We start from the raw sequence: 23879 nt of genomic DNA on the forward strand, positions 1-23879 counted from the left end.
GACACAACTACAATGGCGCGTAACTATTATGGCGCGTAACGACTTACGCGCGCGGGGGGGCTTGGGGGGGGCGCGAAGCGCCCCCACCAACTAGGTGTTGGGGTGGCGCGAAGCGCCATCCCAACAGCTAGTATATATATATATATATATATATATATATATGTTTTTAACTACGTAAAACTTGCGAATATACAACATTCTTTGCTGTCCCATTGTCTGTGCATATAAATAGATTGTCAGGTTTACCGACTTTTGAACATGCAACATATAATGGTCCATGGGAAAACAATCCGTATTCAGATCTATACCTCATGATTCTAATGATTGCCCTTGAGCTTTGTTGATGGTGATTGCTAATCGACCATTCCCTGAGTCGCCATCGTCATTTATATATCCCCCTGTGCACCCCGGCGTCCCCTTTGTAGTTATGTCCCTGTGTCCCGGTCGTCATTTAAATTCCCTGTGTCCCGGTCGTCATTTGTGTCCCGGTGTTCCAGTCTGTGATTTCGCTTTGAGTGTCCCGGGCGTCATTTATATTCCTTGTGTCCCGGTGTCCCGGTCGTCATTTATATCCCCCTGTGCCCCCCGGCGTCCCCATTGTAGTTGTGTCCCTGTGTCCCGGTCGTCATTTATATTCCCTGTGTCCCGGTCGTCATTTGTATCCCGGTGTCCCGGTCTGTATATACATTCGTTTTTTAGTTTTGTTTTTCTCCTTTATTTTTTTCCTTTTTTCTTTTTTTTCTTTTTTAGTTTATTTAGATTTTTAGATTTTTTAGTTTTTTTATTAGTTTTTAGTTTTTTTGTAGTTTTTACCATTTTTTTAGTTTTTTTAGTTTTTTTTTTACTTATGTCCTGGTCGTCATTTATACTCCCTGTGTCCCGGTCGTCATTTGTGTCTCGGTGCTTTGTTGATTGCTAATTTATATTACATTTATATTTATATTTTTTATATTTATTAATATTTTTTTAGTTTTCTTTTTCTCTTATTTTTCAGTTTTTTCCTTTTTTTTAGTTTTTTCTTTTTTAGTTTTTAGTTTTTTTTGTTTTTTACCTTTTTTTAGTTTTTTTAGTTTTTTTAGTTTTTTAGCTTTTTTAGTTTTTTTATTAGTTTTTAGTTTTTTTTTAGTTTTTGCCTTTTTTTAGTTTTTTCAGTTTTTTTTAGTTTTTAGTTTTTTACCTTTTTTTAGTTTTTTTTAGTTTTTTAGCTTTTTTAGTTTTTTTTTCTTTTTAGTTTTTTTGTAGTTTTTACCTTTTTTAGTTTTTTTTTCTTCTTTTGTATTAGTGTGAAATAATTCAGACGTCATATGCGGACAAACACGACGTCACTCGACAGACAGACAGACAGACATAACCCACAAACAACTTATTTTTATATATATTTATTCATATTTTTTTAGTTTTCTTTTTCTCTTTTATTTTTCAGTTTTTTCCTTTTTTTTTAGTTTTTTTCTTTTTTAGTTCTTAGTTTTTTTTAGTTTTTTACCTTTTTTTAGTTTTTTTTAGTTTTTTTAGTTTTTTAGCTTTTTTAGTTTTTTATTAGTTTTTATTTTTTTTTGTAGTTTTTGCCTTTTTTTTATTTTTTTCAGTTTTTTTTTAGTTATTAGATTTTTACCTTTTTTTAGTTTTTTTAGTTTTTTTGCTTTTTTAGTTTTTTTTTTCTTTTTAGTTTTTTTTGTAGTTTTTACCTTTTTTAGTTTTTTTTCTTCTTTTGTATTAGTGTGAAATAATTCAGACGTCATATGCGAACAAACATGAAGTCACCTGATCCACAGATCCACAGATCCACACACAGACAACTTATTTTTATATATATAGATAAGATATAATCTTGCGTAACAGACATAGCGTAACAGACATAAAAGACAGACAACTTATTTTTATATATATATAGATTTTTATATATATAGATACAGTTTGTTCTTTAGTTTTTTTTCTTTTTTAGTTTTTTCTTTTTTTTTAGTTTCTTATTTTTATTGATTTGTTTTCTTCAATTTGTCAATGTTCATTCTAAAATTGACACTTGGAAAAATCTTTACGTGCCAAGCATGCTAAAAATCCAACAATTTATATTAAACCTCAAAATTTGGGGTATCTGTTTTAAGGTTTTCGAATTACTTTAATCTATTGTCAAAATATATTGAAATATTTGCGCAATTAACAGTTTTTTTAGTTTTTTCTTTTTTTCTAGTTTTTTAGCTTTTTTTAGTTTTTTTTTTAGTTTTTTATCTTTTTTATTTTTTTACGTTTTTTCTTTTTAGGTTTTTTCTTTTTTTAATTTTTAATTTTTTTTCTAGTTTTTTCTTTTTAGTTTTTTTTTTAGTTTTTTACCATTTTTCTTTTTTCGAATTACTTTAATCTATTGTCAAAATATTTCGAAATATTTATGCAATTTCCAGTTTTTACATTCTAGTTTGTTTTCTTTTATATATATAGAAGATATAATCTGGCGTAACGGACAGACAACTTATTTTTATATATATAGATATAAATAATATATAAATAAGTTGTCTGTGTGTGGATCTGTGGATGGATCAGGTGACGTCATGTTTGTCCGCATATGACGTCTGAATTATTTCACACTAATACAAAATAAGAAAAAAAACTAAAAAAGGTAAAAACTACAAAAAAAAACTAAAAAGAAAAAAAAACTAAAAAAGCTAAAAAACTAAAAAAAACTAAAAAAAGGTAAAAAACTAAAAACTAAAAAAAACTGAAAAAACTAAAAAAAAAGGCAAAAACTACAAAAACAACTAAAAACTAATAAAAAAACTAAAAAATCTAAAAAACTAAAAAAACTAAAAAAACTAAAAAAAGGAAGACTGAAAAATAAAAGAGAAAAAGAAAACTAAAAAAATATGAATAAAAATACAAAAAAATAAAAAAGATAAAAACTACAAAAAAAACTAAAAAGAAAAAACGAAAAAAAAACTAAAAAAGCTAAAAAATAAAAGAAGCAAAATCTAAAGAAGGTAAAAACTACAAAAAAAGAAGAAAACAAAATAAAAAAATCTAAAAAAGTTTAAAAACTAAAAAAAAAACTAAAAAAAGATAAAAAACTAAAAAAAAAACTAAAAAAAGGAAAAAAACCATAAAATAAACTAAAAACTAATAAAAAAAATTAAAAAAAGCTAAAAAACTAAGAAAACTAAAAAAAACTAAAAAGGTAAAAACTAAAAGAACTAAAAAAGAAAAAAAACTAAAAAAAGGAAAAAACTGAAAAATAAAGGAGAAAAAGAAAACTAAAAAAATATAAATAAAAATAAAAAAACTAAAAAGATAAAAACTTCAAAAAAAACTAAAAAGAAAAAAGAAAAAAACTAAAAAACCTAAAAAAAGGTAAAAACCAATAAAAAAAAACTAAAAACAAAAAAAGGGAAAAAATTAAAAATTTATTTCATCATAAGTTTTCAACTGACGAAATTACAGACCGGGACATCGGGACATAAATGACGACCGGGACACCGGCACATAGGGAATATGAATGACGACACTCAAAGAGAAAGCGACCGGGACAAAAGGAATGTTCGATTAGCAATCAACAAAGCACCGGGACACAAATGACGACCGGGACACAGGGAGTATAAATGACGACCAGGATATAAGTAAAAAAAACTAAAAAAACTAAAAAAAAAGGTAAAAACTACAAAAAAACTAAAAATAAAAAAAAATAAAAACTAATCAAAAAACTAAAAAATCTAAAAATCTATTTTAGTTTTTTTTTTTTACTTATGTCCTGGTCGTCATTTATACTCCCTGTGTCCCGGTCGTCATTTGTGTCTCGGTGCTTTGTTGATTGCTAATTTATATTATATTTATATTTATATTTTTTATATTTATTAATATTTTTTTAGTTTTCTTTTTCTCTTATTTTTCAGTTTTTTCCTTTTTTTAGTTTTTTCTTTTTTAGTTTTTTTTTTTTTGTTTTTTACCTTTTTTTAGTTTTTTTAGTTTTTTTAGTTTTTTAGCTTTTTTAGTTTTTTTATTAGTTTTTAGTTTTTTTTTAGTTTTTGCCTTTTTTTAGTTTTTTCAGTTTTTTTTTGTTTTTAGTTTTTTACCTTTTTTTAGTTTTTTTTAGTTTTTTAGCTTTTTTAGTTTTTTTTCATTTTAGTTTTTTTTGTAGTTTTTACCTTTTTTAGTTTTTTTTCTTCTTTTGTATTAGTGTGAAATAATTCAGACGTCATATGCGGACAAACACGACGTCACTCGACAGACAGACAGACAGACATAACCCACAAACAACTTATTTTTATATATATTTATTCATATTTTTTTAGTTTTTTTCTTTTTTAGTTTTTATTTTTTTTTAGTTTTTTACCATTTTTTAGTTTTTTTTAGTTTTTTAGCTTTTTTATTTTTTTATTAGTTTTTATTTTTTTTTGTAGTTTTTGCCTTTTTTTATTTTTTTCAGTTTTTTTTTAGTTATTAGATTTTTACCTTTTTTTAGTTTTTTTTAGTTTTTCAGCTTTTTAGTTTTTTTTTCTTTTTAGTTTTTTTTTTGTAGTTTTTACCTTTTTTAGTTTTTTTCTTCTTTTGTATTAGTGTGAAATAATTCAGACGTCATATGCGGACAAACATGACGTCACCTGATCCACAGATCCACACACAGACAACTTATTTTTATATATATAGATATATATTTAACTACGTAAAACTTGCGAATATACAACATTCTTCGCTGTCCTATTGTCTGTCCATATAAACAGATTGTCAGGTTTACCAACTCTTGAACATGCAACATAATAATTGTCCATGGGAAAACAATTCGTATTCATATCTATACCGCATTTTTCTAACGATTGCCCTTGAGCTTTGTTGATGGTGATTGCTAATCGAACATTCCCTGTGTCCCCGTCGTCATCTATATATCCCCCTGTGCCCCCGGCGTCCCCGTTGGAGTTGTATCCCTGTGTCCAGGTCGTCATTTATATTCCCTGTGTCCCGGTCGTCATTTGTGTTCCGGTATCCCAGTCTGTAATTTCTCTTAGAGTGTCCTGGTCGTCATTTATATAGATATATAGATACAGTTTCATTTCAGTTTTTTTTCTTTTTTAGTTTTTTCTTTTCTTATTTTTTTCTTTTTTAGTTTTTCTTTTTTAAGTTTCTTCTTTTTATTGATAATAAACCTCAAAATTTTGGGTATCTGTTTTAAGGTTTTCGAATTACCTTAATCTTTTGTCAAAATATATTGAAACATTTGTGGAATTCCCAGTTTTTTTAGTTTTTTCTTTTTTTTTAGCTGTTTAGGTTTTTTTTAGTTTTTTTTTCTTTTTAGTTTTTTACCTTTTTATTTTTTTTACATTTTTCCTTTTTAAGTTTTTTTCTTTTTTTAATTTTTTATTTAGTTTTTTTTTAGTTTTTTCTTTTTAGTTTTGTTTTTAGTTTTTTACCATTTTTGTTTTTTCGAATTACTTTAACCTATTGTCAAAATATTTCGAAATATTTATGCAATTTCCAGTTTTTACATTCTAGTTTGTTTTCTTTTATATATATAGAAGATATAATCTGGCGTAATGGACAGACAACTTATTTTTATATATATTGTCAAAATATATTGAAATATTTGTGCAATTCCCAGTTTGTTTAGTTTTTCTTTTTTTTAGTTTTTTAGCTTTTTTAGTTTTTTTTTAGTTTTTTATCTTTTTTATTTTTTTATGTTTTTTCTTTTTGGGTTTTTTCTTTTTTTTATTTTTTCAATTTTTAATTTTTTTTTTAGTTTTTTCTTTTTAGTTTTTTTTTAGTTTTTTACCATTTTTCTTTTTTCGAATTACTTTAATCTATTGTCAAAATATTTCGAAATATTTATGCAATTTCCAGTTTTTACATTCTAGTTTGTTTTCTTTTATATATATAGAAAATATAATCTGGCATAACGGACAGACAACTTATTTATATATATATATATATATATATATATATATATATATATATATATATATATATATATATATATATATATATATATATATATATATATATATATATATATATATATATATATATATATATATATATATATATATATATATATATATATATATCTATCTATATTCACAGGTGGGACATAGGGACACAACTACAATGGCGCGTAACTATTATGGCGCGTAACGACTTACGCGCGCGGGGGGGCTTGGGGGGGGGGGGCGCGAAGCGCCCCCACCAACTAGGTGTTGGGGTGGCGCGAAGCGCCACCCCAACAGCTAGTATATATATATATATATATATATATATATATATATATATCTATATATATAAAAATAAGTTGTCTGTGGATGGATGGATGTGTCAGGTGACGTCACCTGAAAAAACTGGATTAGGTGACGTCAAAACTGAAAAAACTAAAAAAAGGCAAAAACTACAAAAAAAAACTAAAAACTAATAAAAAAAATAAAAAAGCTAAAAAACTAAAAAAACTATAAAGGTAAAAACCAATAAAAAACTAAAAAAAAACTGAAAAAACTAAAAAAAGGCAAAAACTACAAAAAAAAACTAAAAACTAATAAAAAAAGTAAAAAAGCTAAAAAACTAAAAAAACTAAAAAAAGGTAAAAAACTAAAAAAAATAAAAAATAAAAAAAAAAATAAAAAAAAGGAAAAAACTGAAAAATAAGCTAAAATAAAGGTAAAAACCAATAAAAAACTAAAAAAAAAGGAAAAAACTAATAAATGACGACACTCAAAGAGAAAGCGACCAGGACAAAAGGAATGTTCGATTAGCAATCAACAAAGCACCTGGACACAGGGAGTATAAATGACGACCAGGACATAAGTAAAAAAAAAAACTATCTATATATATAAAAATAAGTTGTCTGTGGATCTGTGGATCGTGGATCAGGTGACGTCACCTGAAAAAACTGGATCAGGTGACGTCAAAACTGAAAAAACTAAAAAAAGGCAAAAACTACAAAAAAAACTAAAAACTAATAAAAAAAATAAAAAAGCTAAAAAACTAAAAAAACTAAAAAAAGGCAAAAACTACAAAAAAAACTAAAAACTAATAAAAAAGCTAAAAAACTAAAAAAACTAAAAAAAAGGCAAAAACTACAAAAAAACTAAAAACTAATAAAAAAAATAAAAAAGCTAAAAAACTAAAAAAACTAAAAAAACTAAAAAAAGGTAAAAAACTAAAAAAACTAAAAACTAAAAAAAAACTAAATAAGGTAAAAACTAAAAGAACTAAAAAAGAAAAAAATAAATGACGACACTCAAAGAGAAAGCGACCAGGACTGTGGATCGTGGATCAGGTGACGTCACCTGAAAAAACTGGATCAGGTGACGTCAAAACTGAAAAAACTAAAAAAAGGCAAAAACTACAAAAAAAACTAAAAACTAATAAAAAAAATAAAAAAGCTAAAAAACTAAAAAAACTAAAAAAAGGCAAAAACTACAAAAAAAACTAAAAACTAATAAAAAAGCTAAAAAACTAAAAAAACTAAAAAAAAGGCAAAAACTACAAAAAAACTAAAAACTAATAAAAAAAATAAAAAAGCTAAAAAACTAAAAAAACTAAAAAAACTAAAAAAACTAAAAAAAGGTAAAAAACTAAAAAAACTAAAAACTAAAAAAAAACTAAATAAGGTAAAAACTAAAAGAACTAAAAAAGAAAAAAATAAATGACGACACTCAAAGAGAAAGCGACCAGGACAAAAGGAATGTTCGATTAGCAATCAACAAAGCACCGGGACACAGGGAGTATAAATGACGACCAGGACACAAGTAAAAAAAAAAATTAACAAAACTAAAAAGAAGGTAAAAACTACAAAAAAACTAAAAAGAAAAAAAAACTAAAAACTAATAAAAAAACTAAAAAATCTAAAAATCTAAATAAACTAAAAAAGAAAAAAAAAGGAAAAAAATAAAGGAGAAAAACAAAACTAAAAAACGAATGTATATACAGACCGGTACACCGGGATACAAATGACGACCGGGACACAGGGAATATAAATAACGACCGGGACACAGGGACACAACTACAACGGGGACACCGGGGGAAACAGGGGGATATAAATGACGACCGGGACAAAAAAACTAAAAAGAAAAAAAAACTAAAAACTAATAAAAAAAACTAAAAAATCTAAAAATCTAAATAAGCTAAAAAAGAAAAAAAAAGGAAAAAAATAAAGGAGAAAAACAAAACTAAAAAACGAATGTATATACAGACCGGGACACCGGGATACAAATGATGACCGGGACCCGGGACACAGGGAATATAAATGACGACCGGGACACAGGGACACAACTACAACGGGGACACCGGGGGAAACAGGGGGATGTAAATGACGACCGGGACACCGGGACAGGGAATGGTCGATTAGCAATCACCATCAACAAAGCTCAAGGGCAATCATTAGAATCATGAGGTATAGATCTGAATACAGATTGTTTTCCCATGGACCATTATATGTTGCATGTTCAAGAGTCGGTAAACCTGACAATCTATTTATATGCAAAGACAATGGGACAGCAAAGAATGTTGTATATTCGCAAGTTTTACGTAGTTAAAACCATATATATATATCTATCTATATTCACAGGTGGGACATAGGGACACAACTACAATGGCGCGTAACTATTATGGCGCGTAACGACTTACGCGCGCGGGGGGGCTTGGGGGGGGGGGGCGCGAAGCGCCCCCACCAACTAGGTGTTGGGGTGGCGCGAAGCGCCACCCCAACAGCTAGTATATATATATATATATATATATATATATATATATATATATATATATATATATATATATCTATATATATAAAAATAAGTTGTCTGTGTGTGGATCTGTGGATGGATCAGGTGACGTCATGTTTGTTCGCATATGACGTCTGAATTATTTCACACTAATACAAAAGAAGAAAAAAACTAAAAAAGGTAAAAACTACAAAAAAAAATAAAAATAAAAAAAACTAAAAAAGCTAAAAAACTAAAAAAAATTAAAAAAAGGTAAAAATCTAATAACTAAAAAAAAAACTGAAAAAAATAAAAAAAGGCAAAAACTACAAAAAAAAACTAATAAAAAAACTGAAAAAGCTAAAAAACTAAAAAAACTAAAAAAAGGTAAAAAACTAAAAAAAACTAAAAACTAAAAAAGAAAAAACTAAAAAAAGGGAAAAAACTGAAAAATAAAAGAGAAAAAGAAAACTAAAAAAATATGAATAAATATATGTAAAAATAAGTACTTTGTGGGTTATGTCTGTCTGTCTGTCTGTCGAGTGACGTCGTGTTTGTCCGCATATGACGTCTGAATTATTTCACACTAATACAAAAGAAGAAAAAAAACTAAAAAAGGTAAAAACTACAAAAAAAACTAAAAAGAAAAAAAACTAAAAAAGCTAAAAAACTAAATAAAACTAAAAAAAGGTAAAAAACTAAAAACTTAAAAAAAAACTGAAAAAACTAAAAAAAGGCAAAAACTAAAAAAAAACTAAAAACTAATAAAAAAACTAAAAAAGCTAAAAAACTAAACAAACTAAAAAAAGGTAAAAAACAAAAAAAAAACTAAAAACTAAAAAAGAAAAAACTAAAAAAAAGGAAAAAACTGAAAAATAAGAGAAAAAGAAAACTAAATAAATATTAATAAACTATATATATAAAAATAAGTTGTCTGTGTGTGGATCTGTGGATGGATCAGGTGACGTCATGTTTGTTCGCATATGACGTCTGAATTATTTCACACTAATACAAAAGAAGAAAAAAACTAAAAAAGGTAAAAACTACAAAAAAAACTAAAAAGAAAAAAAAACTAAAAAAGCTAAAAAACTAAAAAAAAACTAAAAAAAGGTAAAAATCTAATAACTAAAAAAAAACTGAAAAAAATAAAAAAAATGCAAAAACTACAAAAAAAAAACTAATAAAAAAACTAAAAAAGCTAAAAAACTAAAAAAACTAAAAAAAGGTAAAAAACTAAAAACTAAAAAAGAAAAAAACTAAAAAAAGGGAAAAAACTGAAAAATAAAAGAGAAAAAGAAAACTAAAAAAATATGAATAAATATATATAAAAATAAGTTGTTTGTGGGTTATGTCTGTCTGTCTGTCTGTCGAGTGACGTCGTGTTTGTCCGCATATGACGTCTGAATTATTTCACACTAATACAAAAGAAGAAAAAAAACTAAAAAAGGTAAAAACTAAAAAAAAAAACTAAAAAGAAAAAAAAAAAAAAAACTAAAAAAAACTAAAAAAAGGTAAAAAACTAAAAACTAAAAAAAACTGAAAAAACTAAAAAAGGCAAAAACTAAAAAAAAACTAAAAACTAATAAAAACTAAAAAAGCTAAAAAACTAAAAAAACTAAAAAAAGGTAAAAAACAAAAAAAACTAAAAACTAAAAAAGAAAAAACTAAAAAAAGGAAAAAACTGAAAAATAAGAGAAAAAGAAAACTAAAAAAATATTAATAAATATAAAAAATATAAATATAAATATAATATAAATTAGCAATCAACAAAGCACCGAGACACAAATGACGACCGGGACACAGGGAGTATAAATGACGACCAGGACATAAGTAAAAAAAAACTAAAAAAACTAAAAAAATGGTAAAAACTACAAAAAAACTAAAAACTAATAAAAAAAACTAAAAAAATCTAAAAATCTAAATAAACTAAAAAAGAAAAAAAAGAAAAAAGGAAAAAAATAAAGGAGAAAAACAAAACTAAAAAACGAATGTATATACAGACCGGGACACCGGGATACAAATGACGACCGGGACACAGGGAATATAAATGACGACCGGGACACAGGGACACAACTACAATGGGGACGCCGGGGGGCACAGGGGGATATAAATGACGACCGGGACACCGGGACACTAGGAATATAAATGACGCCCGGGACACTCAAAGAGAAATCACAGACTGGAACACCGGGACACAAATGACGACCGGGACACAGGGAATATAAATGACACCCCAACAGCTAGTATATATATATATATATATATATATATATATATATATATATATATATATATATATATATATATATATATATATATATATACGTATATATGTAGGACTATAATTCTTCATGGGATTTTCAGATATGGCGATTCCATTGGTACAGGTTTATTCTATCTGACCCGATTTTGTGGGGCTTAAGACTATTTTTGGAATTCACATGATTTTTTTACAGACTTTTGTCATTAAACAAAATAATAGTACATTTTCCTGAATCAGCTTCTTTCTCAATTGACTTTTTTTGTAACGTGTTTGAAATTTTTGTTACTATGGGCTAGGGTTGTTTCTGTGCTAGGTTTTCCCTTAATATAAAAACCTCAGGACTGCATAAAAATGGATTACAAGCCAAAAACTTTCGCAGGTACTATAAACCTGAAGACACTTTTTGAGGCAAGAAATTCCAGGGTTTCTGATCAGAGATCCCAAGTAGAAATTTATCAGGGAGAGTCCAAATATAGATGTGCTTACGAAATCAGGACGTTTCATAGGTAGGGGTCTTCTTTTTTCTTATTGTAGCACCATGCTCCTTGGGTCGCAGATATCAACCGTAAAATTGTTTGAATAGCGAAATTGTTCATGGAAAAGCATCTACAATCGTCATAGCAATGAGCGCATCTCTTCCTGGAGCAGACAATCAATATTATTTAGCCGAAATGCAGAAGTTGCATGGGGCTAAATTTGACAAATAATATAAAAAATTTGACCTTGCACGGCAAAAGATAGTTCTTGAGGGCCTGCTCAGTTGTCGAGATAAAAACGGGAGTACTTTTGATATTTAAATGCTTTACTTTCTAATAGCATAATGCTACTGAAGAAAACACAAAAAACATGTTTCTAGAAGCCAATTAGGCCCCCTCCCACGCTCATTCTTTTCTAAAGTCACTGGATCAAAATTTTGAGATATCCATTTTGTTGAGCATAGTCGAAAACCAAATAAATAAGTGTTTGAGGACGACTTATTCCCCCACAGCCCCGGGGGAAGGGCTCCAAGTGATGAACTTCGCCCATTGTCAAACAGTTCGTGGTAACGAACTGTAGTAAGGAGCGACCCGGCTCAATAGTAAACGAAACTCTAAAAAACGGAGTTTCGATACTAAGAGATATATCAAAAGAATCGGATTTTTATGCTGATTTTAAATATATAAGTTTCATCAAATTTAGTCTTTGTCATCAAAAGTTACGAGCCTGAGAAAATTTGCCTTATTTTGGAAAATAGGGGATAACACCCCCTAAACGTCATAGAATCTTAACAAAAGTCACACCATCGCATTCGGCGTATCAGAGAACCCTATGGCAAAATTTTCAAGCTCCTATCTAAAAAAAATGTGGAATTTCGTATTTTTGCCAGAAGACAAATCACGGGTGCGTGTTTATTTGTTTGTTGTTTTTTTTTCCCAGGGGTCATCGTATCGACCAAGTGGTCCTAGAGTGTCGCAAGAGGGCTCATTCTTACGGAAATGTAAAGTTCTAGTGCCCTTTTTAAGTGATCAAAAAAATTGGAGGGCACCTAGGCCCCCTCCCACGCTCATTTTTTCCAAAAGTCAACGGATTAAAATTTTGAGATAGCCATTTTGTTCCGCATAGTCGAAAACCATAATAACTATGTCTTTGGGAATGACTTACTCCCCCACAATCCCTGGGGGAGGGGCTGCAAGTTACAAACTTTGACCAGTGTTTACATATAGTAATGGTTATTGGGAAGTGTACAGACGTTTTCAGGGGGATGTTTTTGGTTTGGGGGGTGGGGTTGATGGGAGGGGGCTATGTGGGAGGATCTTTCCTTGGAGGAATATGTCATGGGGAAGAAAAATTCAATGAAAAGGGCGCAGGATTTTCTAGCATTACTATAAAAAAAACAATGAAAAAATAAACATGAAAACGTTTTTTCAATTGAAAGTAAGGAATAGCATTGAAATTTAAAACGAACAGAGATTATTACGCATATGAGGGGTTCTAAAAATACTTTAGCATAAAGAGCGAGGTATTTAGGAGGAGATAAATACCTCGCTCTTTATGCTAAAGTATTTTTAGTAATTTCAACTATTTATTCTACGGCCTTTTTGATTCAGGGGTCATTCTTAAAGAATTGGGACAAAACTTACGATTTAGTGTAAAGAGCGAGGCATTAACGAGGGTACAAACCCCCTCGTACACATAATAAAAATATAAGAATATAAAAGTTTGTTACGTAAGTTAATTCTTAAGTTACGCATATTTTTTACTAATAAAAACGTTCGTTAAAAATTAAAAGTTCTAGTAGCCTTTTTAAGTAACCGAAAAATTGGAGGGCAGCTAGGCCTCCTTCCCCACCCCTTATTTCTCAAAATCGTCTGATCAAAACTAAGAGAAAGCCATTTAGCCAAAAAAAAATTAATATACAAATTTCATTTCAATAATTTATGTGCGGAGAGCCAAAATCAAACATGCATTAATTCAAAAACGTTCAGAAATTAAATAAAAAAAAAACTAGTTTTTTTAACTGAAAGTAAGGAGCGACATTAAAACTTAAAACGAACAGAAATTACTCCGTATATGAAATGGGTTGTCCCCTCCGCAATCCCTCGCTCTTTACGCTAAAGTTTGACTCTGCCACAATTCTACTTTTTAAAACGATTAAAACTTTAGCGTAAAGAGCGAGGCGTTGAGCAGGGGACAACTCATTTCATATATGGAGTGATTTCTGTTCGTTTTAAGTTTTAATGTCGCTCCTTACTTTCAGTTAAAAAAAACTAGTTTTTTTTTATTTAATTTACATGTAGTATTGATTATTGACGAAGTATAACGATATTTTCGGGGGTTATTTTTATGGTGGTGACGCGAGGGGGATTGGGGGTTACGCGAGAAGATCTTTCCATGGAGGAATTTGTGATGGGGGAAGAGAATTTCCATGAATGGGGCGCTGGATTTTCCATGTATTATTTAAAAAACAATGAGAAATTAAATAAAAAAACAAGTTTTTTCAACTGAAAGTAAGGAGCAAGATTAAAACTTAAAACGAACAGAAATTATTACATATTTGAGAGGGTTTGTCCCCTCCTCAATACCTCGCTCTTTGCACTAAAGTATTTTTGGTAAATTTAAAAGAGTTATTTATTCTAATTAAACGGCCTTTGTGGTTCAGGGTCATTTTTAAAGAATTCGAACTTTAGTGTAAAGAGCGAGGTATTGACGAGGGGGTGAACCCCCTCATATTCGTAATAAAAATGTACGAATATAGAAGTTCGTTACCTAAGTTAATTTGTAAGTTACGTATACTTATTACTAATAAAAACGTTCGTAAATAAAATTAAAAGTTAGTGGCCTTTTTAAGTAAACAAAAGAATTGGAGGCAACTAGGCCCCCTGCCTGCCCTTTTTTCTCAAAATCGTGTAATCAAAACTTTGAGAAAGTTATTTAGCCAAAAAAAGTAAAATTAATATGCAAATTTTGTTTTAATTATTCATGTCCGGTGAGCCAAATTAAAATCTTCATTAATTCAAAAACTCTCAGAAGTTAAATTTAAAAAAAAACAAGTTTTTTCAACTGAAAATAAGGAGCAACATTAGAACAACAAACAGAAATCATTACGTATATGAGGGCTTTCGTCCCCTTCTCAATACCTCTCTCTTTATGCTAATATTTTTTAATAATTTCTAAAGAGCTATTTATTCAAATTAAACGGCCTTTGTGGTTCAGGGGTCATTCTTAAAGAATTGGAACAAATTCGAAATTTAGTGTAAAAAGCGAGATATTGACGAGGGGACGAACCCCCCCCCCCCCCTCTATACTTAATAAAAATAAATGAATATAGAAGTTCGTTACGGAAGTTAATTTTTAAGTTACATATATTTATTACAATAAAAAATTTCTTAAATAAAGTTAAATGTTGTGGTGGTCTTTTTAATTAACCAAAAAATAGGGGGGGGGGAACTAGGCCCCCTCCCCTGCCCATTTTTTCCTCAAAATTGTCCGACCAAATCTTTGGGAAAGCCATTTAGCCAAAAAAAAAAAGTTAATTCGCAAATTTCATTTTAATATTCATGTACGGTGATCTAAAAATATTCATAAATTAAATATAAAAAAAACAATTTTTGACTGAAAGTAAGGAGCAACATCAAAATTAAAAACAAATAGAAATTATTTCGTATATGAAGGGGACTGTACCCTCCTCAACGCCCCGCTCTGTACGCTAAAGTTTGACTCTTCTAACTCTACATTTTAAAACAATAAAAAACTTTAGTGTAAAGAGCGGGGCGTTGAGGAGGGGACAGTTCCTTTCATATACGGGATAATTTCTGTTCACTTTAAGTTTCAATGTCGCTCCATACTTTCAGTTAAAAAAAAACTTTTTTTTTTATTTAGTAGTATATAGGAGCCAGAAACCTCTTCAGTATATTCCTCTGATAGGCTAAATCTGATGGTTCGATTTTCATTCAGATCGCTTGACTATTTGGGGCTGTATCCGCCCTTTTTTGAAATTGGGCAAATAGTCTCAGGCTCGTAACTTTTGATTGTTTACATTAAACTGGATAAACTTTATAAGTTGGGATTTTTATAATTCAACTCTTTTGGTGTACCTATTGATATTGAAACTCTTGCATGAACTCTTTGGACTGTTTGATCAAATGCATCAAATCAAATGCATGAACTGTTCGATCAAAGGCATTTATGTTTATAATTAACATAATCCATAAATTTGAATATTCAGAAGCTTGATATCCTGAAATTCTGATAAGGACGAAATTTTATATTTGGGTTTAAAAGAATGTTAATTTTCAGAAATTATGGCACTTAGCCCAGGCCTGTTCATTTATGAATTTTTGCCTCCTAGACAAAGCACGGATTATGCCTATCAAATAGAGAGAGAGAGAGAGAGATTGGTATATTTAAAAACTATCGTAGCATAGAGCTAAATTCAGTTTTTTCACAAAAATCATACATTTAAACAAAAATCACACACTACAACTCAGCATTAAAAACTGATGTGAAAAAAGGCACAAATGAGTTTGCGTATCGATTGGTTCGTACTTTAGGGGGTTCAAGTTTATTTCGTAATCGAGTTCGGCTATTGGGTGGTTCGGGTAGTAAAGATCGATGGTTCTTATTGGCTAGGATGAATTTTCCAAATTGGTGAATAAGGTGTTCCAGCGGGACTTTAAGTGGAGATAAATTTAATTTAGCGAGGGCTTGATCGTAGGGTATGCCACGGTCTCGGAGTATAATCCTTGTTGCTCTTTTCTGGACGCACTCTATGTCGCGTAATAGGTACGCTGTGCGGATAGCAGATGGACCCCACACCGGGCATGCGTACTCGAGCAAAGGGCGAACATAACACGTGTAGGCATGGAGAAGGCTTTTAGTATCACACCCAAAACGCCTCATTTTGGTAAGTGTCTGAAGGCTTGCATTAGCCTTGTGGACGGTTGAATTAATATGGGCACTGAAACTACAGTCACTATTGAAAGTTACTCCTAAGATTTTTATTTCGTTCACAATCGGGAAAGGGACTAGAGGCATATCTATATTCCGCTTCAGAGGGTTGAAACGAATTATCTTCGACTTGGCTACGTTAATGGTAAGATCATGACTTGAGCATTCGGTCTTTAGCTGATCAAATAACTGGTCTGAAAACTGCTTTGTTATGATAGTGTTTTCGACCAGGTAAGCGAGCACTATGGACAGATCATCTACAAACTTGTAACAGTCGTCGTGATGGTTAAGCAGGGAATTAATTACAGCCAGGAAAATTATTCCAGCTAATTTCGTGCCTTGTGGGGCCCCGCAAGAAGTATCTGACCATGATGAATCCGAATCGTTTTCGTGGAGTGCAAAGACTTTTTGTTTTCGGCCAGTTAAGAAGTCAAGTACAAGGCCAAGGGTGCATCTGTATATGAAATACATTCATATACAGTAAAAAAAGAAATATTGATATAAAAATACTGAAAATTACCACGGTGTTACTTGAGTATAAAGCATGTGCTACAGCTATGTGGTAAAACCACTAATTTTGAAATTTTCAATTTAGCTCGAAGGCTGCATAAACATTAGCGATGAGTTGATAAATGTTGATGAAAATGAAGATAGAAATAAAGATTCCACAGAAGTGATAGAAAAGAAAGGAATCTTTGCAGTTGACACTGAACCAAGATATCAGGCTATAAATGATGATGATAAAGAAGAGATGGATATGAATTTCGGGAGAGTAATAGTTCCTTCAAAAGGTCAGGACTTCAGTATTTTGATGGACTACCTTCCTGCAACGAAAATCAAGGTACATTTTTTATTACCCTAAGTTGAATGTATTTTGTAGAACGTACCCAATGCACAGAAATACAAAATATGGAGATTAAAAAACACTGTTGCGTGGGAACATAGCTATACGCTCTGGAACATTGGTCATTTATGTTAGAAATAGTGAACCTCTGTCTACTTTAGTAAACTGCGTGTACATTAATGCTATGACTATTAAGACAGCTTAGGACTATTTGAAAAAAATAAGTTTGTACACATGGAATGGGGAATTCTTCCCCCTTAAGGCTAGTAATGATCCGTCACCTGGCGTAATTAAAGTGCCGTGTCTTAGAGATGACCTTTTGTGTCTCTAACCCCTCCCCTCAGGAAAATTCTGTGATGCCCCTCCCCTCGCAGAAGTGTCATATGTATATCTACATTAGTTTTTCATTCATCCTTTATTGGGTGCGTTGTAGAAATTATTTCTGCCTTCTACAAAATCAATGTTTTTCTAGTTAAGCACTGTTATTCTCTTTTATAATCTCTTTTGTTATTTTCTCTTTTGAGAAAATTTATTTTCTTATTTTCTCTTTTGTTATTCTCTTTTATTATTCTCTTTTTTTTGTAGTTTTTATTTTTTTTTTTTTTTTTTTTTTATAATACTTTTTGCAAGGTTTGAACCGAATTTTGATCGAATTCCCATAATTACCATATTTTTTATCTCTTCATGTTTAATGTAATGTTAAAAGGATTTGATAACTTCGAGACCAGTAGGTCTTGATGTTGTAAATGACTTCTTACCTGCTTGAATAACTTCAAATAAATAAACAAATTCAATAATTTCAAATAAATAATTCAAATAAAAAACCTGTAAAAATAACTTCCAATAATTAACCCAAAGTTATAAAAAACGCCAATCCATAAAAATGTTCTACTTGCTGCTGTATTTGTTAAGACTCTACAAATATTGTTTAACTTATAGTTAGGACATAAATTTACGATATAAATTACGATATTAATTATCTCAAAATAAAGAACTTCAAATAAAAAACCTGCAAAAATAAATAACCAAATTCGATAATTTCAAACAAATTTACTATTATATACTAATAAATAAACTATTATATACTAGTAAATAAACTATTATATAAATAAAATAGTTTTGAATTCAAATTTCAAAAATAAATAACCAAATTCAATAATATCAAATAAAAAACTTCAAGTAAAAAACCAGCAAAAATAAATTCCAATAAATAACCCAAAGTTATAAAAAACGCCAATCCATAAACATATTTTACTTGCTGCTGCATTTGTTATAATGAAATGTAAGGAAATTCAATAATTTCAAATAAATAATTCCAATAAATAACCCAAAGTTATAAAAACGCCAATCCAAAAATATGTTTTACTTGTTACTGCCTTTGTTATAATGAAATTCAATAATTTCAAATAAATAATTCCAATAAATAACCAGAATTTATAAAAAAAAAGTCAATCCATAAAAAAGTTTTACTTGCTGCTGTATTTGTTATAAAGAAATTCAATAATTTCAAATGAATAATTCCAATAAATAACCCACAGGTATGAAAAATGCCAATCCATAAAAATGTTTTACTTGTTACTGCCTTGGTTATAATGAAATTCAATAATTTCAAATAAATAATTCAAATAAATAGCCCAAACTTACAAAAAATGCCAATCCATAAAAATGTTTTACTTGCTGCTGCATTTGTTATAACGAAATTCAGTAATTTCAAATAAACAATTCCAATAAATAACCCACAGTTATGAAAAATGCCAATCCGTAAAAATGTTTTACTTGTTACTGCCTTGGTTATAATGAAATTCAATAATTTCAAATAAATAATTCCATTAAATAGCCCAAATTTAGAAAAAATGTCAATCTATAAAAATGTTTTACTTGCTGCTGCATTTGTTATAACGAAATTCAATAATTTCAAATAAATAATTCCAATAAATAACCCAAAGTTATAAAAAACGCCAATCCATAAAAATTTTTTACTTGCTGCTGCATTTGTTATAATGAAATGTAAGGAAATTCAATAATTTCAAATAAATAATTCCAATAAATAACCCAGAATTTATAAAAAAAAGTCAATCCATAAAAATATTTTATTTGCTGCTGTATTTGTTATAACGAAATTCTATAATTTCAAATAGATAATTCCAATAAATAACCCAAAATTACAAAAAAAACGGCAATCCATAAAAATGTTTTACTTGCTGCTGCATTTGTTATACCGAAATTTAATAATTTCAAATAAATAATTCCAATAAATAGCCCAAACTTACAAAAAATGCCAATCCATAAAAATGTTTTACTTGCTGCTGCATTTGTTATAACGAAATTCAATAATTTCAAATAAATAATTCCAATAAATAACCCACAGTTATGAAAAATGCCAATCCATAAAAATGTTTTACTTGTTACTGCCTTGGTTATAATGAAATTCAATAATTTCAAATAAATAATTCCATTAAATAGCCCAAACTTACAAAAAATGCCAATCCATAAAAATGTTTTACTTGCTGCTGCATTTGTTACAACGAAATTCAATAATTTCAAATAAATAATTCCAATAAATAACCCACAGTTATGAAAAACGCCAATCCATAAAAATGTTTTACTTGTTACTGCCTTGGTTATAATGAAATTCAATAATTTCAAATAAATAATTCCATTAAATAGCCCAAACTTACAAAAAATGCCAATCCATAAAAATGTTTTACTTGCTGCTGCATTTGTTACAACGAAATTCAATAATTTCAAATAAATAATTCCAATAAATAACCCACAGTTATGAAAAACGCCAATCCATAAAAATGTTTTACTTGCTGCTGCATTTGTTATAATGAGATTCAATAGTTTCAAATAAATAATTCCAATAAATAACCCAAAGTTATAAAAAACGCCAATTCATAAAAATGTTTTACTTGTTACTGCCTTGGTTATAATGAAATTCAATAATTTCAAATAAATAATTCCAATAAATAACCCAAAGTTATAAAAAACGCCAATTCATAAAAATGTTTTACTTGTTACTGCCTTGGTTATAATGAAATTCAATAATTTCAAATAAATAATTCCATTAAATAGCCCAAATTTAGAAAAAATGCCAATACATAAAAATGTTTTACTTGCTGCTGCATTTGTTCTAACCAAATTCAATAATTTCAAATAAATAATTCCAATACATAACCCAAAGTTATAAAAAACGCCAATCCATAAAATTTTTTTACTTGCTGCTGCATTTGTTATAATGAAATGTAAGGAAATTCAATAATTTCAAATAAATAATTCCAATAAATAACCCAAAGTTATAAAAACGCCAATCCAAAAATATGTTTTACTTGTTACTGCCTTTGTTATAATGAAATTCAATAATTTCAAATAAATAATTCCAATAAATTAACCCGAATTTATAAAAAAAAGTCAATCCATAAAAATGTTTTACTTGCTGCTGTATTTGTTATAACTAAATTCAATAATTTCAAATAAATAATTCCAATAAATAGCCCGAATTTATAAAAAAACGGCAATCCATAAAAATGTTTTACTTGCTGCTGCATTTGTTATACCGAAATTTAATAATTTCAAATAAATAATTCCAATAAATAGCCCAAACTTACAAAAAATGCCAATCCATAAAAATGTTTTACTTGCTGCTGCATTTGTTATAACGAAATTCAATAATTTCAAATAAACAATTCCAATAAATAACCCAAAGTTATAAAAAACGCCAATTCATAAAAATGTTTTACTTGTTACTGCCTTGGTTATAATGAAATTCAATAATTTCAAATAAATAATTCCATTAAATTACCCAAATTTAGAAAAAATGCCAATCCATAAAAATGTTTTACTTGCTACTGCATTTGTTATAACGAAATTCAATAATTTCAAATAAATAATTCCAATAAATAACCCAAAGTTATATAAAACGCCAATCCATAAAATTTTTTTACTTGCTGCTGCATTTGTTATTATGAAATGTAAGGAAATTCAATAATTTCAAATAAATAATTCCAATAAATAACCCAAAATTACAAAAAACATCAATCCATAAAAATGTTTTACTTGCTGCTGCATTTGTTATACCGAAATTTAATAATTTCAAATAAATAATTCCAATAAATAGCCCAAACTTACAAAAAATGCCAATCCATAAAAATGTTTTACTTGCTGCTGCATTTGTTATAACGAAATTCAATAATTTCAAATAAACAATTCCAATAAATAACCCACAGTTATGAAAAATGCCAATCCATAAAAATGTTTTACTTGCTGCTGCATTTGTTATAACGAAATTCAATAATTTCAAATAAATAATTCCAATAAATAACCCACAGTTATGAAAAATGCCAATTCATAAAAATGTTTTACTTGCTTCTGCATTTGTTATAACGAAATTCAGTAATTTCAAATAAACAATTCCAATAAATAACCCACAGTTATGAAAAATGCCAATCCATAAAAATGTTTTACTTGTTACTGCCTTGGTTATAATGAAATTCAATAATTTCAAATAAATAATTCCAATAAATAGCCCAAATTTAAAAAAAATGCCAATCCATAAAAATGTTTTACTTGCTGCTGCATTTGTTATAACGAAATTCAATAATTTCAAATAAATAATTCCAATAAATAACCCAACTTTATAATAAACGCCAATCCATAAAAATGTTTTACTTGCTGCTGCATTTGTTATAACGAAATTCAATGATTTCAAATAAATAATCCCAATAAATAACCCAAATTTATAAAAAAACGCCAATCCATAAAAATGTTTTACTTGCTGCTGTATTTGTTATAATGAAATTCAATGATTTCAAATAAATAATTCCAATAAATAACCCACAGTTATGAAAAACGCCAATCCATAAAAATGTTTTACTTGCTGCTGCATTTGTTATAATGAAATTCAATAATTTCAAATAAATAATTCCAATAAATAACCCAAAGTTATAAAAAATGCCAATTCATAAAAATGTTTTACTTGCTGCTGCATTTGTTATACCGAAATCTAATAATTTCAAATAAATAATTCCAATAAATAACCCACAGTTATGAAAAACGCCAATCCGTAAAAATGTTTTACTTGTTACTGCCTTTGTTATAGTGAAATTCAATAATTTCAAATAAGTAATTCCAATAAATAACCCACAGTTGAGAAACGCCAATCCATAAAAATGATTTACTTGTTACTGCCTTTGTAATAATGAAAATCAATAATTTCAAATAAATAATTCCAATAAATAACCCAACTTTATAATAAACACCAATCCATAAAAATGTTTTACTTACTGCTGCATTTGTAGTACCGAAATTCAATAATTTCAAATAAATAATTCCAATAAATAACCCACAGTTATGAAAAACGCCAATCCATAAAAATGTTTTACTTGTTACTGCCTTTGTTATAGTGAAATTCAATAATTTCAAATAAATAATTCCAATAAATAACTCACAGTTGAAAAACGCCAATCCATAAAGATGATTTACTTTTTACTGCCTTTGTAATAATGAAATTCAATAATTTCGAATAAATAATTCCAATAAATAACCCAACTTTATTATAAACGCCAATCCATAAAAATGTTTTACTTGCTGCTGCATTTGTTGTAATGAAATTCAATAATTTCAAATAAATAATTCCAATAAATAACCCAAAGTTATAAAAAATGCCAATTCATAAAAATGTTTTACTTGCTGCTGCATTTGTTAAGACTCTGTAAAGATTGTTTAACTTATAGTTAAGGATTGGCCTACACTGTGTAGCCTAAGAAATTCATGCTTCTTTTACCAATAACATTCTTTTAAAAAAGCGTAAAGCTAAATGCTGACGGAAAACGGACTTTATACCAAAAACCTTCTTACAAAAAACCCTAGCTGCCTCACAACATTCTTTGTTTATAACGGGTTAAAACCATTTTCTTTCGCTAAGGACTCTTTTTAACGTAATTACCAGCCACATTATAGTCACATTTCTGGATAAATTCCAAGTTTGTGTAGGATTGAAGCTTCAATATTGCATTCTTCGCGTAATTGGGTAAGTCGAACAGTGTTCCGCTTATAGACGTAAAACTTACGATTAAATTTCTCTCTCACTTAATTAGAGTGAAGAATTCAGATATAAATTATTGTTTCATTTGAAAAGATGGAGGCTTTCGCCTCTTTTTTAGTTATTTCTAACAAAAAAGTTGATCTCGGTAAATATTTGATAACGTTCAACTTTACTTTTCATTTCTACCAAAAGATTTTTGTTGATGTGGATCTCGGTAAAAAGTCGATCTCGGTAAATATTTGATAACGTTCAACTTTGCTTCTACCAAAAGATTTTTGTTTTTACGCTAAGAGCATAAAGATGTATGACAACAGATACTAAGTACTCTTCGCTCATTCATCGATCATTTTTGCAGAATTAATTCTTCAGTTCAGTTCAACATATAGCTCAATAGACAACATAAGTACAAGGAGTTTTATTCTTCTTATGAGACATAGTCAGGCGCATTTCGGCTTTTAATTGATTCATAGGCTTTGTTATTAATATTAAATTTGATTAAAAGCGTCACAGATTCCAAAAAATGATAAAACCAACCCCGAATGGTCAGTTGTACTTTATCTCTAGCTGTAACAATTTGGCCTTTAGTCAGGAGTCCTAAACGTACTATTTAATCCTTTTACTAGGTATTGATCATGGATCAGT

General features: G+C 28.5%; 1 protein-coding gene across 1 annotated transcript in view; it reads left to right on the forward strand.

The window, feature by feature from the left end:
• Positions 1 to 11274: 11274 nt before the first annotated feature.
• Positions 11275 to 23879, forward strand: part of LOC136035343 (5-methylcytosine rRNA methyltransferase NSUN4-like) — a 43185-nt gene continuing 30580 nt past the window's right edge. Inside the window, exons 1-3 of the mRNA XM_065717091.1 lie at positions 11275 to 11302; positions 15700 to 15800; positions 16946 to 17191. Coding sequence (XP_065573163.1) covers positions 11275 to 11302; positions 15700 to 15800; positions 16946 to 17191 — 375 coding nt within the window. The remainder of the gene's footprint in view (positions 11303 to 15699; positions 15801 to 16945; positions 17192 to 23879) is intronic.

Source organism: Artemia franciscana, chromosome 2, assembly GCF_032884065.1.
Source record: "Artemia franciscana chromosome 2, ASM3288406v1, whole genome shotgun sequence".
Lineage (NCBI taxonomy): Eukaryota > Metazoa > Arthropoda > Branchiopoda > Anostraca > Artemiidae > Artemia > Artemia franciscana.